This window comes from Camarhynchus parvulus, chromosome 14 (assembly GCF_901933205.1).
Source record: "Camarhynchus parvulus chromosome 14, STF_HiC, whole genome shotgun sequence".
Lineage (NCBI taxonomy): Eukaryota > Metazoa > Chordata > Aves > Passeriformes > Thraupidae > Camarhynchus > Camarhynchus parvulus.
Window position 1 is genome coordinate 5,932,313 of NC_044584.1, and position 17,847 is coordinate 5,950,159.

Genomic DNA, 17,847 nt, shown 5'->3' on the forward strand with positions numbered 1-17,847 from the left:
CCCGCGGGGCCGGTGCCTGGGATCCGGCTGTAACCCAACCGCCAGGCTCGCGGCGGCATGAATAATGTAAGGGATGCACCACGCCAGCCCCGAGACTTTTCCGAAGGAGCAGGGAAGGGCCCTTGCTGCTGGGAGCATCCCCCCAAGGGAACGCTGCAGGGGCAGCGCCGTTACCCCAAAACGGGACCCTGCCACCTCCCCACGCCTCGGGGCTTCCTCTGCCCCTCCCTGAGGAATCAGCATCTTCCTCCAGGCAGCACGGAGATGGATGTGAAGCCCGGGGATGCGTGAAGGGATCCGTGAAGCCAAACGGCGGCACCGAGAGAGAGGTGACAATTCTGCAGAGCCCAAGGCAGCAGCGGAACACACCCAAGGGGAGCCCAACACCAGAGCAAATTCTACAGCCTGCTGGGAAGCACTGAGGAGCCCAGAGCTGCAGGGGCACTCCTCGTGCCATGCCGGGTGGCAGGTATGGGCAGGGTGCCACACGTGCCCACACACAGCTGGCAGGAGGGGCTGCATGTGCCACACGTGTGGCCGTGGCAGTGCCAGCAGCGTGTTTGCACACACACGTGCCCGGGAGCAGGGTGACCACATCAAATGTTAATGCCAGGCCTGGATTCCTGCAGCTCATCAAAGTTTAAGCAGCAGCAGTAGGAACTCGCTGTCCCACATGGATCACCTGTGGGCAGGGGCAGCTGCACCCCCTTACAGGGAATGTGTTTGGGGAGACAGAAGCATCCAGCAGCTGGCAGAACCAAAGAACCAGCAGCAGGTGCTGGACTGAACCCATTGGTCTCCCCCAGAATCAGAAGAGCCCAGGGCTGGCACCTCCTGGCATTGTGTTGTCCCCAAACTTGTCCCTCCTTGCCACATCTACAGTGGAGGGGCACCCACCATGGTCCCATGGCTTTTCCTACTCCCTGCATTAATTTCTGAGATGGATACATCCTGGTCTGCGCAGATGGAGGCAGCTCTGGAGTGCAGGGTGGGCAGAGTGGGATGAGAGGCACCTGGCAGGCACCAGGAGAGGGCCTGTGACAGAAACACCGGATCAGCAGGAGCCCTACCTGGCACTGTCACAGTCCATGCACAGCTCTGCCATGGCCACTGAGCCATATGGGGCTGACAGAGCCTGCCCTGGCAGGGGCACAGGCACCACCCCTCCTCCTGGCATGGGCACCACGATGGGGCAGGGAACCACCTCGGGCAGGGACACAGCCCTTCCCTCTCAAAGCAAAGGGGTACCAGCCTGGTAAAAAGCTGCTAGAGGTCACTCCCTGCATGCCAGCACTCCTGCAGTCCTTGTCACCACCCCACGGCCCTCCACGGTCCCTACTGCTGTCCCCCCAGGCAGGGTGGCCCTGGCAGTGCTCTCGGTGCCCTGGCACAGCTCCCGTGCTGTTGCCATGGCTGTGCCCGTGGTGCCTCCCTGCCCATGACAAGGGGTCTCCAAGAGGGGGAATAAAGGGAGATAGAGGGTCTTCGTCCCACACAGATGCTGCCTCCCATGGCCCCAGCCTCCATACCAGACCCCTAAACACCTCCCCATGTTCTTTGTCCTGGTTCACCTGCCTTTGGCACGGCAGAGCTGCCCAAGAGGTTTTTGTGCCCAGGTGCAGTGGGATGGAAGCAAAACAGGGGGGTCACAGGGGCACCCACCCTTGGTGGCTGTTTCCAGGGGTTCTGGGCAAGGCTGCATCCAGCAGCAGCACACAGGGGGGACCCCGGCTGCAAAACCTGCCAGTGAGGGGTCTCTGTGGTGACAGCGGGTACCAAGGCTGTGGTAGAAGGTACCCAGAGCATCCTTTGGTCGGGTCAGTCCTGAATGTCTCCAGCCACGTGGGTGAGGCAGGAAAAGCCACCTCACCCAGGGACACGGCCCGGGGCAGCCCCGGTGCCCCCGCCGCAGCGGATGCAGGGAGGGGATGCAGGGAGGGGATGGAGACTTTGGCCTCGGGGGTTCACCCGCCCCAGCCCGGCAGGACGGTACCTTCGGAGTGCCGGCATCGGCGGGCAGAGCTCCAGAGGCAGCGGCTCCGCGTCTCCAGGCAGGTCTGCGGTCACCAGCCGGCCCCGGCTCCGCTTACAGCCCGTTTCCAGTTACAGCCGGAGCAGGGCTCCGTGCCACCACACCACACCACGCCACGCCACGGCGGCCCCGGTGCTGCCGTGCCTCCCGGGAGCCTGGAGGAACCACGGAGTGAGCCCTGGCACCTCCCGGCTGCGGCAGCACCTCTCAGCACATCCCCTTCCCTGTCTTCAGTTCTGCAGCACTGCACATCCACTCTCAAACACCCGTGAGCAGGTGAGGAAGCCCAGCCACAGCTCTTGTCACCCCAGTCACAGCTCCAGGGATGCTGGGAGCATAGGGATAAGCTGGACCCTTCCAGCAGTGTGACAGTGGCACAGCCCTGCAAGCCCCCGAGGCACAGCGGGGTCTTTCCTTTCTCCCCAAGCACCCCCCCCGGATTCACTCACCCAGTGTTTACGGTCCACGTCCTCGTCGGCGTCCCACTTGCGCACGTCAGGAACGGGTGTTTCTTGCAGTTATCTCGCCCTCGAAGAACGTGGTGAGGGGTTGGGTACTCCTGGCAGAGGGAGACAAAGGCTGGGCAATGAGACTATTTGTCATTTTCAAACTGTGCAGAGTTAATGAATCGCTGTGAAGGACTTGAGTCTCCAAACTTTTGCTTGTGTAAGATGTTTCTAATTACAGAGTAAGTTCTGATTTATTTTTGCACAGGACAGCGATGATAAATGTCAGAGTTTGGAGAGTTCTGTTCTCATTATGGCATTTCATTAACAAACCAAACCTCTCTGTGGCTGCGTGCAGCAGGCTCTGGATTTATCCATCCTTGAGCTTCCTCTCTCTCTTTCTTGTACAATCACAGAATTGTCTGGGTTGGGAGGGAACTTAAAGCTCATCCAGTGCCACCCCTGCTGTTGTATTGCACTAAATACACCCTGCCATGGGCAGGGACACTTTCCACTGTCCCAATTGCTCCAAGCCCCGTCCAACCTGGCCCTGGACACTCCAGGGATGTGCACTTGTCCAGCGTCTCTTCGGTCAATGCCGGTCCCAGCCACTCCTGCCCGGTGGGTGGGAAGGAGCCGCCGCCTCCCGCTCCCAGGACCCACCGAGGCCCAGATCCCGGCCCCACAGGCCTCTCACCGCAGGTCCCCAGGGGTCGGCGGCGGTTCTCGTTCCCGTTCCCGTTCCCGTTCCCTTTCCCTTTCCCTTTCCCTTCCTTTCCCGTTCCCCGTTCCTCGTTCCCGTTCCCGTTCCCCGTTCCTCGTTCTCGTTCCCGTTCCCGTTCCCGTTCCCTGTTCCCACCCGCGCCTCAGCGCCCGTCGCTAAGGAAGCCCAGGTGTGTTGCTAAGGGAGGCACGTGACCGGCTCAGCCGCCAATGGGCGTGGAGGGGGTGGGGAGGCCAGCTACCAATCAGACCGCAAGAAATCCGTGTCAGCCAATCAGCGCTGGGACCGTGCCCTCGGGGCGGAGAGGGCTCGGATGATTGACGTTCCCTTTGCCCAATAATGTTGCAGATAGTTTCGGGCTTTGCCCAATAGGGACTGGTAGTCTCATTGTCCCCGCTGTCCATCAAAGGGAAGGCGGGGAAAGGGGCGGGACTACTGCGGGGGCAGGCCCCTCTCTTGACAGTGATGGACACGGTCTTTAACCAATAGTTTTGCCGCGCGTCTTGCAGCTGTCCAATTGAAGGTAGGGAGGCGGGACTCAGCTGCCAGAGCGCGCTGTGGTTGGCGCGCGCGGCTGTCGGTCAGGGCGCGGTGCGGGAGGGGTGGGCGCTGGGCCGCTGTTTGTTGTCATCCCAAGATGGAGTTTCTGCTGGGGAACCCGTTCAGCACCCCGGTGGGGCAGAGCCTCGGTACGGCGGCCTGGGGAGCGCGGAGGGGCCCGGGGGAGCCCGGGGAGCCCGCGGGGGCTGCGGCCGGTGGGCGGGGCTGGAGGCAGCGGGGGGGCTCTGGGGGTCGCTGGGGGGCTGGGGAGGCCCTGGGGGGCTGTGGGAGCGGTGGGAGCGGTGGGGGCAGAGTCTGTGAGAGCCCATGGGGGAAATGTGGGCTCGGTAAGGGACTCTGGGGCTTAGTGGAGGTGTTTGGGGCGTTATGGGGATCACTGCGGGCTGCTGGGGGAGCTCTGAGGGCTCTGGAGATGTGGGGGGTCTCTGGGGAGCAGGGGTGCCAGGAGTTCCGGGGGCTTGGAGGGGCTGGAAGGCGTTTGGGGGCGGCTGGAGGCCTCAGTGCGGGGCTCTGGGGTTAATGGGGGTGTGGAGAGATCAGGGGGCAGAGAAGGTCTGGGGAACAGGCTGCTGTCTATGAGGAGAGAGCGACTCCACGTCGAGATGGATGCAGGAAAGTTGTTGCATCCCCCAGCTCCTTTTCCTGAAGTGTGGAGTGCCTTCTTGCAGACCCCCCAGTCACTGAGCCACTCCTTCCCAAAGCACTCCTTCCCTGTGCCTCTGGGTGGGCAGGGGGTGATGTGGTCTGGAGACACAAATGAGTGCTCGTTTTTCAGCCTGGAGGCTGAGCTGTGGTTTTGGTAATGGTTATTCTGAGCCAGCTTTCACTGCGTCGCCAGTCAAGGCCTCCCTGGGCTGCTGTGGCTGCTCCCTCCCACAGATGTGTTCTTTCCTGGCTACTCATGTTTTGGTCTGGGTTACCATAGTTGGGGCAAAGAAGAGAAAGGAGAAAGCTTGAGCATCACTCCTGCAGAGTTTGGTAACTCTGAGTTCTCACCTCAGCTGGGTGGGCTCTCAGTGCCTCCTGCTTTCCTCTGTTGGGCCCTGAAGAAATTTAAGATCTCTGACATTGCAGTGGGAAGGAAGAGGCTGGCTCAGGTTCCTGCAGTGCAGGAGGGCAGGCAGTCCCAAAGCCAAGGTGATGCTCAGTCGAGCATGTCTCCTGCCAGGGAAGGCTGGGAGAATTGGCATTGTTCAGCCTGGAAAAGAGAAGCCTTGGGGTGACCTAACTGTGGCCTTCCCAAATCTGCAAAGGGAACCTGCAGGAAAGATGGAGGGAGAGGGTCTGGAGTGACAGGACAAGGGAGAATTGCTTCAAACTGACAAGAGAGTGGGGTTAGATGGAATATTGGGCAGAAATCCTTCCCTGTGAGGGTGGGGAGGCCCTGGCACAGGTTTCCCAGAGAAGCTGTGGCTGCCCCATGCCTGGGACTGTTCCAGGCCAGGTTGGACAGGGCTTGGAGCCACCTGGGATAGTGGAAGGTGTCCCTGCCCATGGCAGGGGTGGAATGAGATGATCTTTACTGTCCCTTCCCACCCAAACCATTCTGTGCTTCTATAACACACAGCTCTGCATAGTCCAGCCTATAGCTATTCTCCATTGATTTATGGAATGATGAAAGTCTTTGAAAACCACAGTGGAGAAAACTTTGCAGAGTATCAGCTGATGGCGTCAGACCTCTTTTCTAGTCCTTTCCTCGTGCCCACGTGCAGGGACAGCCCTGGCTGAGGTGAAAGGGCCTTGCCTGGGTGAGTCTCACGCTGTGCTGGAGCGTGGCTGGGCTCTCTTTGTCAGCCTATATGGAGCATATGTAGAACTTGCTGTTTATCCTCAGCCATCTGGGCTGTTTGTTTCTTCTGCTGAGGGAGAGGAGTGCTGGGACTCAGAGGACAGACAAAGAGAAAGGTGATTTTAGAGGCTTTGCTGTGTTTGGCCATCAGAGCACCCAGGACAGCTGGGCCAGGCCTCTGCTCTCAGCCTGGGGAGGGAAGGCACCAATTTCTCTTCTTCATTGGCAGCTTCTCTTAGCATCAGTTTGAAGGAACTGAAGAATTGTTGGGGGGCAGGGAGGAAGGAGTGGTAAAATCTGCTTTTTTAGCCTTCTGCCTGTTTAAGTCCAGAGTTGAAGGTTTTCAGAGCTCTCACATCCCCTCGCTCGCCGCCAGCTTGGAGGCTTTGAACACTGAGCTGCTTCCATCAGATAAGGTTAGGTGTGCAGCTTCCCTTAATGCAAAATTCAGCTACACTTTCAGAATGTTTTTCTTTACTCCCAGGGGGAAGAGATAACTGCAGATTTTATTTTGGAAGACAAATTTTTCTGCTTCTCCTATCGCTGCCAGTTATCCCTTTCTGAGACAGCAGTAAAACAAAAGCATGCCTTGTTCTCAGACACTGCTATTTGCCCAGTGCTTCCACAGTTTGTTTTTCCAATGAGCTTGTGGAATATAATTTTCACTTATGCTTCTCTTCATTCTTTGAAAGAAATGGAATAATTTTGTATTTCTGTTTAAACATATTGTGTTGTACACAGTTGTGATGTTTTCAAGCAAGGCCTAACACTCACCATAAGGGAGGAGTGCAGAAAATCCTGTAGGTCCATCAGCACACCAAGAATGTGTGTTCTCTGCCAGGAAGTAGCAGAGGTTCAGGAGAAGATTTAATTAGGGCTCTATAATATCTGCAGATAAATGCCAGGTCTGAAAGAACAAAGATGTCAGAAAAGGTTTGGGGAGAGCTGAGAGAGGTAATACAAGGGATTTTCTCTTTTCTCCTCTTTATCTGGATAATGTCTGAAGCTAGGCAGGCTTTTTATGTTAACTCTTTTGCTTAATGTGGGAAAGTAATGCTAGGATGAGCTCAGAGGATTTGTAATGGAGATGGATAGAGTCTCCTGCATCTGAAGTGCCAGTTGAAATGGCAGCCAGGTTCCTCAGGGCTGAAACCTACCTGATTTTTGGACTGATTTTGTGGTACCCTCTATTTAATTCCCAGTGGTGACATAGCAGAAACAATACAAGCCATCACCATGGCTGCTAATTACAAACCTCACCTAATTTTGCTATAATACTTTGATGGACCTGTGGACACTCAGCTGTCCTCGTGTCTCCAACAAAGTCCTCTGAGAAGAGTGGTTGGTTTTTGGTGGGGCTGTTGTGTGGAAGGCAGGCAGTTATACCTGAGAGATTCCTGAGCTCAAAAAAACCCCAATTTTCATTCCATTTTGCTTTTTACCTGGAGGTTGCTGTGAAGGGACTTTATAGCATCATTTGACATATAAACCAAAAATCTCACCCAGGATTTTGTAGCAGAATCCAGTACTTCCCAAAGGTTTTGTGAGGTGTTTTTCAGAAGGTTTTTGTGAAGGCTGGTGAGAGTCTAGAGGGTGGAATTGGGTGCCATGGGTTTCATAGGCTGCCAAGTACATCGAGGTTGACAAGATCCTTTGTGCCATTGGGTGCTGGCCCAGTTCTTCTGACTGAACTGTTTATTTTTTCCAATCTCCACTGCAAATACCATCCTGAAGAATATCCTGACCAGTGAGGAGCAGAAGAGCAGGAGGATGTGTAGTAAAGCAGCTCTGACAGAGTGCTTGCTGTGTGGAGAGGGATTGGCCTGGAGAAAAAGCTGCAATTTACAGTAGTGGGAATTTGCCTTGAGATTCACCATCCTGCCATAAATTGCTTTTTTATCTTTCTTTGTTCAGTGGAGCCATCTTTAAAGTGTCACCACTCTATTCGAGGTTATTAGAACAAATAACCTTGCTGCAGGTTAGTGAGAACATCTTTGATGATTAAAGCTGATTGAATTACAAGAATGTGGAGTGCTGGTGACTCCTTTTTGGCCATTCTGCTTATTTGATAGTGGCCATATGGCTTACATGAGAGGACACAGGGAAGCCTGATTTAGGTTTTTTTGTTTGTTTTACTCTGGAGACTTTGCAAAGGCTTCAGGAAAGCGCTTCCTTGTTTGAATCCAAAGCAAACCTTGCTGCTGTCCCCTCATGCAGGTGCAGAGGGCTGACCTGGGGCAGTGAGGTGTGAAATGGCTCCTCACAGAGTGCTGGACAGGGACATCAAGGTCAGTTTTGGTCAGGCTCTGGTCAGGGCTGTGTGTGCTGCTGAACTCAGCTCTTCTCACTGCTGCCCCAAATCTGCCTGAGCCAGAGCCAAAGGCCTCGGGGAGTGAAGTTCAGCACCTGAATGAAGTGCAGCGAGACTTGAAAGTTAATTTTTAACAAAGAAGAAATGAAGAACAATTTCTACATTTAACAATGTAGAAAAGAAGTTGTCCTGTGTGGCTGGGAGTGGGCATCAGGTGCTGCTGGTTTACACCCTGATCCCTGTTGCAGAAGGGAAGTTTCAATGCACAGTGCTGGTCTGGGCGCTTGGAGTCTGTCTTTGGAGGAGAAACAGTGTGGTGATTTAAGGAGGCTACAAAAACAAGGTTTCAGCAAAAGATACAGAGGCACTTTATTGAAGCAACAGTGAGGCAGACAGCTTTTCAATTGATTTTTATCAAAGCACTTGCAGTTTCCATTCATGGCTGTTAAATTGATAATATATATGGTGGATTCAGGCTGTTTTCAGAGCTGCTGTTTTGTTCCCCCCCTTTTTTTTTTCTTTTATTTTTTTCCTTTTTAATGGGAAAGTGCTTCAAGGGGTTTAAAACACCTTTTATTTTCCCTTCCTTAAGAAGCACTTGAGCCTTTTCTTCAGGTTTCTTATATCTCTAAGATTTTTATGATTCTTAGAATAAAAACAGTTCCTAAATAAATGAGTTGATGACTCCATGTAGGAACAGAGAAATGCATTAGAGCCAGCAGCCCGTGGTAGTCCTGTGGGAGGCATTAATCCAGGCTTTCTTGTCCACAATTTCCCTAAGTTCCCTTCAGAGTAAACTTACTACTTTGCTGTGCTGTGAAATATTTTTTTAATAGATAAGCCTTTCCCCAGTGCTAGAAATCAGTGTTTAAAGTGTACACTATAATCTCAGGATGTGGTCCACGTAAAATATCATTTTTGCAGTGTCCTGTTGGGCTCTGAATCTTCTCCCTCATCATTCATTGCCTTGTAATGAAATAAAAAGTCCTTTGCATTTACCCACAACCATGGAAGCATTGTCCCTTAGATTCTAAGGGAAGCTTTTCTCCATACAAGGTGGCAGTAACTTTTCTTGCTATATCAAAAAGATGAATTTTGCCTTTGCCTGCAGTGAAAAGGGCACAAGTTCTCTCCTCAGAGCTGAAGTACTTTTCTAGGTATTCCTGTAGCTGGTCAGTTTTTAGAAATCCAACCCCCCACTGCTCATTCAGAATTGTGCTTGTCATGCAAAAAGAGCCTGATAAAGTGCTTTTAGTTTTATAAGATTATTTGGATCTGCTTTCACTTCATGACAATGGATTATGTTGTAAGGAAAATCTCCATGAAATAGGAAAATGGATATCTTTGCTCTTTAAAGGAGCAAATAAATACTGAGTCATGAGTCTGGCAACTTGGAGAAACTACGTACACATGTGAGGCTGGGTAATTAGTATAATGCCATTTAATTCTGGGTTACTAAGACTGGATTTATTTTATAGGCACAAAAGCAGATTGTAGTTCATGAAGGTATTATAACATGTATTTTTGGGTAATGCTGTTTTATCTCTTTCAGCCTGGTACACTTAAATGTATATTCCATATGCTTCTAATAGCCATCTATATATGAGAGTGAGGACAGCTTGTTCCCAGTTTGGTACTGCTCTGTTCATGAACTCAGCAGATTTTTCAAACTGCATATTTAAAATATGCTTGCCTAAAAACCACAGAAAATCCCCACAAACCCTTCCAACTGATGTAATATTTCATCCAAAACAATTTTCCCCATAAAAATACTCCGTGTTTTTCTTACTGAGGAACAGTTTTAAGGTAGGCAGACCTTCTTATGATTTCATAAACTATGTTGAGTTTTTAGTGAACAATTTTTGAACGTGTTGAAGGCATTTGTTGTGTTCTCAGTGACAATGATCAGTGAAGGGACAACAGCAGCTCTTGCAGAAGTTTTGGTGAGATGATCATTCCCTGGGAAGGTGCTGCCTGATACCTGCAGGGCTGGGGCTCTTCAAGGCTGGCCTGGCAACCTCCTTCCTCATCTGGGGTTTCCTGCTTGGCAAAAAGTAATTCCATCCTCTGTGTCAGGGTTTACAATCTGTACAATGGGTAGGTGATAAGAGCGTGAATGTTTGAAGAGCACAGGGAGAAAGGACATTGTGGGAAATGTGAAGTGAGGAAATGACCCAAAAACCAGCCTGTGAAACACAGCACAGATCATCCAGAACCAGTTTTCCTCCTTCTCATTTACATCTGCCTATGGAATTCCTAGTTTTCTACGTAAAAGAAACTTGTTGCTGAGCATAAAAATCCTACCAAGGATAGATAAGCCTTATCTTCTGTATTTGTGTGTTATTCTGTTGATGGTTCTGCCCGATCATTTCAGTTACTGCCAGTGGCAAAAGGCTCTTTTAAAATTGATGATTCTTCAGCACAAAAGATACTGGTCTAAAAGCTTTGCTAGAGCTGGCTCTCTCTTCCCTTAGGAGCAGCTCCTTTCATGTTTTTATACAACCCAGGGGGTCAGATCTTCCAGCTGTAGGTAACATTTCCCACTGCTCGGGAAGGGGAGATGCAAATAAATCCAACCAGTCTATTATTGGTAGCATTGTCTTTAAATTTAAATATACACTCCACAATTATTCTCTACCTGCCAAAATTATAAGGTGGGCTCTACAATACAATAATTCATTTCAAAATCAAGGATTAAGGATCAAATAAATGCATGCCCTGTGTTTGAGCAATTCCTGGCATGGCTGTGTGTGGACTATTTACCCATGCTCCTGTATCTCTTGGTTCGCAGCGTTTGGCAGCTCTGTAGTCTCAGGGAGCATCAGAAGACTCAGAAATGAGGAGATACTCAGAAGAAACCTGTTGAAAAAGTTGTTTACCTTGTAGCCTGCTTATTCCTTGAGAGTCAGGCAGCCTGTTCCCCAGCTGGTCCTCAGAAAACTTCTGCGTTAAATTAGAAATTATTTTTTCAGATTCAGATCAAAGCAAACATACACAAAGTGAAGGCACAGATTTGTGTTGTAAGCTGTTTAAACTGTGTTTGAATACCAAGAATTTTTCAGAGCATTGGTTTTGTGTTCTTAAGGCAGGAAAGACTTTGTTTCATCCCAAATGTGGTCAGGAATGTTAAAGATGTTAACTTGAACATGTTGCATCCTCTTTATTTTCATGGGATATATTTACTGCAAGAAATATGTCTGGTTTCCTATTTGACCCAAATAACAAAAAAAAAAAATCCCATTTTTTGCCTAGCTTAATAAATGCAGAAAGTCCCTTTTAAAAATCTGGTATTTCCTAACCTTTTTTTTTAACTCTTATTTTGTCTCAATTATAGCTTTCTGCATTTATTTTACCTTGCCTTTCTTTGCCCATAAACACAAAAGGCTACCTTGAGCATATTAAATAAATTGCAAGCTTCAGCAGCTTTGCCAGCAAATTTTGGAAAGTTTTATGATATTCTGAGCCTACAGGTGAGAGATATTTCATAGCTTTGTCTTCTGAGACTAGTAAATACATCTGTATATTAAATAGAAGCATTTTACTTAAGCTTTGGTGACCAAATACCTGCTGAAATACAGGTATGAAGGAAAAAAACATCTGCAAGGCTTTAATTAGTAGTTTTATCCAATAAATCCTGCCTAAGGTTTTGACTGGGATGATGCAGAGATGAGATACTATGTTGTAGCTTTTCCTCCAAAGCCTTGTTGACTGCAATCTGTTGGGCTCAACACTTTCCCCTCTTTTACATAATTTGTTGAGGATCTTAACTCCTCAGTTTTCACCAAAAAAAGCTCTCTGATCAGTTAACAGAGTGTTAAGGAATTTCCCCAGTTAATTGGTTCCTAATTTAAGGATTAGGAGAGAAAAGATGCAAATTTTATTGGAATATTTCATCTGGAGTGAGTTTTGAAATCCACCTGCGCACTGTGACCTGAGTTATTTCCTGAATTCTGTCTGGTATTTTCCTGAGCAGTTGTTATGGGATATAGGTATGATAATAAGAAGATTGATAGTGGGATGTAGAGGTTGGGCTGGATGCAGCATGTATTTGGGTTTGTGTTACCCTGAGCTCACATTTAAGCTGTTGTAGTAAATAGCTTGTTTTTTTTTCATTATCTTTGAGCTGCCCTTTCTCTACTGATTTTCTGTGGTTTTAATTAGAAGGGTATTTTGCTGAAAAGAGCGAACTCAGACCTTTGTGAAATTTTCTGCTAGTACAAATAATGGTAAATCTGAAATCACTTATTAGACAAGGAGTTGTTATGGCAACTATAAGATGGTTGGCTAATCAGAGAGTGAGATCAGTTTTTATTTACAAGTGTAATGAGCAATTAAGTTTGAGCAGCTGTCAGACTTGGAAAGTGATTAAAGTTCAGCAAACAACCCAAATGGGTCAGTGTTCAGTTCTGATGGTTTTCTGACACTGCAGCTTGATCATCTGTGGGTTTTACCTACTATAATTAAAACTGCCTTTTAAATCCCCATCCGTGCCAATGACTTGGCATAGCCAATGAGTAGAAAATCCCCTTTTTCCTACCAGGTTCCTTAATGGGTATTGGCCTGGAGTCTTGCTGTGGGTAATGAGGTATTTCACGTGTAGCATTCCTTAAAGCAAAGCTCAAATTGGATGCAGAATCATCTCCTGGCTGTGGTGATCACCAGGAGGGAGCTGGGACAGCCTGGCTCAGCCTCTGCACCTCTAAAGGCTCCCTTTCATTAGAGGCAGCATTACACAGTTGTTGGTTGCTGGGCTCAGGGGAAGGATGTGCACAGTGTGCATGAACATTAAACCCAAATGAAGTGGAGAAAGTTGTGATTCACCCAGAAACAGGAGGGAAAGCCCAGGAGAGGCTGACCTTGGCCAGAGCTGGTCACAGTGGACAGGGCAGACTGCTCATGGCTTTCCCAAGCAGGAGGAGCTGGTTCTCTGCAGTTCCAAAATATTGTATATGTTCACTGGGAAAGTTACCCTCCCATCCATACCCTGCACCAGATCAGCTTATTTCATTGCTGGGGTTTGCTTCCTTGCTGCAAGTGTGAAATAAGCCAAAATGCTGGTAAGCCTTGCTCAAAATTTGTGTTCTAGTTAGAATTTTAACTGTCCAAAACAGTTAAAGCAGTAGAGTTATTTTCCAAAATTATGCTGCAGTCCCCTGATACATTTGCATTTTTATTAATTTTGCCACACTAATGGTATGATGTAATAGAGGCAATTGCAGTGGAACATGAAATGGATTGGGACAGCTCCTGACCTGAAGAATTTACAGAGTTGTGTGCCTAGATAGCACAAATTGGTGAATGGGGACTTAAGGGAAAATTAAAATGACAGTCTCAGAAATAGGCATTTGCATACTTGACCTAAACTTCTGGTATTTACATTTTCTATTTATCAGTCTTTTTCAGGCTTATCTACAGCAGTGGCACATGAGAAAACAGGGCTGTAAAAATGGAACAGAATTTTTAGTAGGGTTATTAGAGACCAAGAAATCCACATTTCTCAGCCCCCAAGATGGGATTGCACATACGCGTCTTGTTATTGCTGTTGCCTGATTTGCACTCGGGTTTCCTGAGGAGATTGCTTGGGAGTGTTTATCTGCTAAGCTTCTGCAGGCATAGCAAGCAGAATGGGCAGCTGGCAGTGGGGCCTTTCAGTGACCACAGCATGGCAAAAGTAATTCCTGTCACCTAGAGGAAGAGGAGCCAGCTCTTCCCTCTTCCCATGGTGAAAACACTTAGAGTATTCCAGATATTCCAGATGGTGATCCTCAAGCCGTGGAGATTTTGGAGAATTGGGATAGGGTTTGAGCTTACTGCCTTTTGTACAGGCCTGCTGTTGTTGTGTAGAGCAGAGAAGGCTGAAAAATTGAAATACAAACTGAAACCTTCACACTAGAAAACACAACCCATCAACTCTCAAAAGCTGCAGACTCCTGTCTAGTTCACTCTACGTGTGGGATAATTGGGGTTTTCCAGAGGATGCAGCTCTCACCTTCCTGGTAGTAGGAGAGCTGGGGGTGGGAACATGCACGTGGAATGGTTACTGCAGGAGTTGTTTCATTTCACTTGTAACACATTTTAATTACCACGTGTGAACAGTTGCTTAAAAATCCCATGTAGCATGCTGCAGCAAAGGAGCAAACCTGTTCTTGTAACTGCCTCCTTGTGGGAATGGGAGATTTTACCTATTTTTTCCCTCACTCAGTAGTGTTTTCAGTTTATTTTAAGCGTGTGAAAATGTGGGTAACTGATTTTAGGAGTCACCTCTAAAAAATAATACAAATAATTCTAATGTCGGAGCGTGATGAATCTTTCTGCCTCCTGGTTACTTTGCAGCAAACATGTTACAAGTGAGCAGGTGGGAGGGGGATTTTGAAATATATGGGGATGGATTTTTAGAGTTTGCAGCTGACATGGATTAAAAATTCTTAGAACATTTCATCCATGAAAGGCAATTAGTTTTGTTTTATGAATATGAAAAGCACGTAGCTTGTAAGTACTGAAGTCCCAAGTGAGTTATTAGAACTTGCTTTACTCATGTAGTACAAAATTGGCCATCAAGAGCTGATAGATTTCAAATATAGCTCACTGACACACTGATCATCCATAACTTTTCATAAAGTCATTTTTTTTGGGCTCACCTGTAATTACTGGATGCTGTTGAAGTCCTGAATGGGGCAGATAGTCACAGATCAGGACACCTCCTTACTCTTGATGGTGATTACAGCATGTTGTGCTGCTGGGATATGGAATTGTGATACCTCTCTGCCTGCTTTTCCTGCTTTCTCTGAGATCCATAAGTTAAGGCTGATAAAATGAATGGAGTCTGCTCTTTTTTTTAGCAGTTGGTTTTTCTGACATTAGGAAAAATTAATGCAGTCATTGGTTTTGGATTATTGGGATTGTCTATGTGAGTAGTTCTCAGCTACTAATGGGGTGTTTGGAAAATGATGATTTTTTTTTCAGCTTCTTTGTTTGTTTTTGGGGGGTTTTTTGGAGAGCCAAAACTGTTAAAAAAATCTGGTATTTCTAGTGTTAATCAACAGATGTTATTCATCCAGTATGTCAGTGCTTTAATACCTGAGATTCCCAGTTAAGGAACTGGTAGCCCAAGTTAAAGAATGAGGTAGCCTCTCCGACCATCCAAATTCCAGAAACTAAAACAGGGTGAAAACTCTTTGGCAAGTGGTGGGCTACAATCTAAGGTCTGGCTGTGGAAATGACTAAATGTTGATGATCTTGTTATAAAACACTGGCTGCTGGACAGTATTCAGAGGAGATTTGGGTACCCATCCTGATGCACTGACCTGTTACAACCACACCGTGCTGATAAATTCTCCCACACAGAATCGTACGGACACATCGCAGTTAAATTTAGAAAAGGCAAATCTGAAGGAGACCATTTCATCACCCAGGAGATTTTAATTTATGCTTTCATGCCTCTCATCCCAAGAAGAAAGATGGACACTCCGAGTGGGATGATATTAAACTGCTGGAAGTGTTGCCTAATAGATCACAGATGTCTGTGAAGTGGCAAGTCATCATCCCCCAACACAACGGGACAGGGGACACTGTCACGAGATGTGACATGTCATAAAGGATCATTGATTTGTTGCTCCCCCACTGTAAATCAAACATCCCCATTCAAATCCATTAAAATCCATTAATACAGGGTGCAGATTTGAAAACTGCTTTGACATTTCTGATTGAAGGCTCGGGCGTATCGATTCCTGACGTGAGCAGGGCCCTGTTTGTCAATCAGAAAATAGCACCATCATCTGAAAATTGTGGGTTGGCAGCGAGGTGGGAATCTGCCCAAGGTCACTGCTAAAAGAGATGAGGAAACGTGCAGTGAAGGCTGAATTTTGGGGAAAAGTGCCTCTGAATCATGCAAATGGCTTGATGAGCTGGGAGCTGCTTGTGTATGACCTCGCTCTGAAGGACGGCTATTTGCAGTACGTGGGTCAACATGTGAGCTCTGATGAGTGTCAGGGCATGGGAGGAAGGTGGCTTTCTGTGCTTTGTTTCTAAAGCTGTGTAGAATGGAGAAGTCAGATGGATTTCACTGTGTTTTAAAGAAGCAGTAGTGTCTCTCTGCCATCTGTTTTGGAAGAGAGCAACTCACATACACATGTCATTCAGTGGAGTTTGCTGTCAGCAGCAACAATTTCTGCTGATGGGGGAACTTCAGGGAGAAGATTCATAACAAAAGTCTTTATTGTATAGAAACACACCATTCTGCTTGGGATCCAACTTCCAAATGCTTTTAAGGACTGTGACTAAACTACCATTTATGCCTGAGATGAGAGACATCTGAGGACAGAAGCTGCCTGGACCAGGTTGTCCTGCCAGACCTTTCTTGTGCAATACAATTGCAGATGGGAAGGTCCAACTGGTTTTACACCCTGCAAATGTATCAAGACCTTTGAGATGAGATAAACTAAGTGAGCCATGCTGATAAGTTCCCTTGCCTGCTCTGATATTATTATAAGGCTTTCTGTTTTGGTTTTCTTTTTGTTCAGGTGAAGCTCTGATCTGAGTATGAAAGAAAAGTCTTCTTTGTTGTACAGCTGTTAATATTTATTTAATATATATTAATCCATTCACCTTGCTCTGCTTCTGACCCTGCAGTGCAGCTATGCTCAGTTAATCACCTGGAGTTTCCTGCACCTGAGAGGCTGAATTTGTGGGTGATGTTTTTTTCTGCAGCATATCTAAATCACGAGAATGTTGTAGCATGACTTTGAGTACCATGAGGTGCTTAAAAAGGCACAGTAATTATGTGCTATATGTTCATGATTGCAGGTACGTGTGATCTGGAAAGCAGGTTGGAGGAAGTTTGGCATTTGGGTGGCACCTTCAAAAAGAAGAAAACCTGAAAGTTAATTGGAGAAAATGACAGTTCCCAGTTTACTGCTGTGCCTTCCAACAGCACTCGAGCTAAATACTCTTTAGGATTGCACGTGTGCCTGTCCACAGAGTCTCTTTATTTTATTTTAACATAGACTCTGCAGCCATTACCAACTATTCATTTATTCAGCACCACAAACTTTGGCAAAACAATGAGTGGAAGATAAATTATTTGATCCCAAAGAGTTTTAGCGTGAGCGTAGCTAAAAACCAAGTGAAAAATCACAGTGGTCTTGACAAGTGGTGGCTGGTGCTGCAGCAGTCCAACCCAAATCACGTTTTCTGTAGTGCTTTGCCGTTCAGATTGAGCCCGTTTGTTCTAGCTGACTGCCTTTTTCCTTGGAAGTGTGAAGCTCAGCATTTTCAGAGCAGTGTGAAATAAGGAATGTAGAAAAAGGACTTGGAGCAGTGAGGTGGCTAATTGAAAAATGCTCTTGGAGCTGCGCGCTCTAACAAAGAAGCTGGCAGGGTTTTATGAGTAAGCCACTCCAGAGTTGAGTTTTGATCTTGAATTTTGAATGAGTCACATTTATATTTCAATAGGAGCATTTTGATAAAAAGGAACAATTCTCCTGTTGGTTACCATAATGTCTAAGTGGCCGTGACTGTCTTTTTAAAAGCAAATACAGAGAAACAAGAATAGACTGTTGGGTCCAGGAGTATCCAAGTGTGTTATTTGAGTGTGTCTCTGTCTCCCAAGCGAAATGCCTTGAACTCAGCAGCTTTTTGAGTGCTGGGGGTCTTTGGTCTTATCTTCATTTTGCTTGGACAGCTGAAATATGTTTCCATGGCCTCTTTATGGTCTTTCCCTGGATTTTATTGATGGTGCTGTGGGGGTCATTGATGATTGAATCCAGGAGAGACAGCTGCAGCCACAAAATGTAATGCTGCTTTAAAGTGTAAAACTATAGACTACAGCTCAGAGATGTCATTGTCCCATTCATTTGAGCAATCTTGTCTGGTTTGCATTGCCTTGCAAAACTCTTGCTATTTTCCTGCAAGCCCAGTCTGTAAAAGCATTTTGCTTTTACCCTCAGCAGATGCCCCTTGCTTCTGAGAGAGCAACACTGCACTGAA

General features: G+C 47.4%; 1 protein-coding gene across 3 annotated transcripts in view; it reads left to right on the forward strand.

Annotated features, from left to right (window-relative positions):
* The first annotated feature begins 3,816 nt into the window (after window positions 1-3,816).
* The window catches only part of TOM1L2 (target of myb1 like 2 membrane trafficking protein), a 56,255-nt gene continuing 42,224 nt past the window's right edge, over window positions 3,817-17,847 (forward strand). For all 3 annotated transcript variants that reach the window (XM_030958011.1, XM_030958008.1, XM_030958010.1), the window contains exon 1: window positions 3,817-3,891. In XM_030958011.1, the coding sequence (XP_030813871.1) occupies window positions 3,840-3,891 (52 nt within the window). In that variant the 5' untranslated portion in view covers window positions 3,817-3,839. The remainder of the gene's footprint in view (window positions 3,892-17,847) is intronic.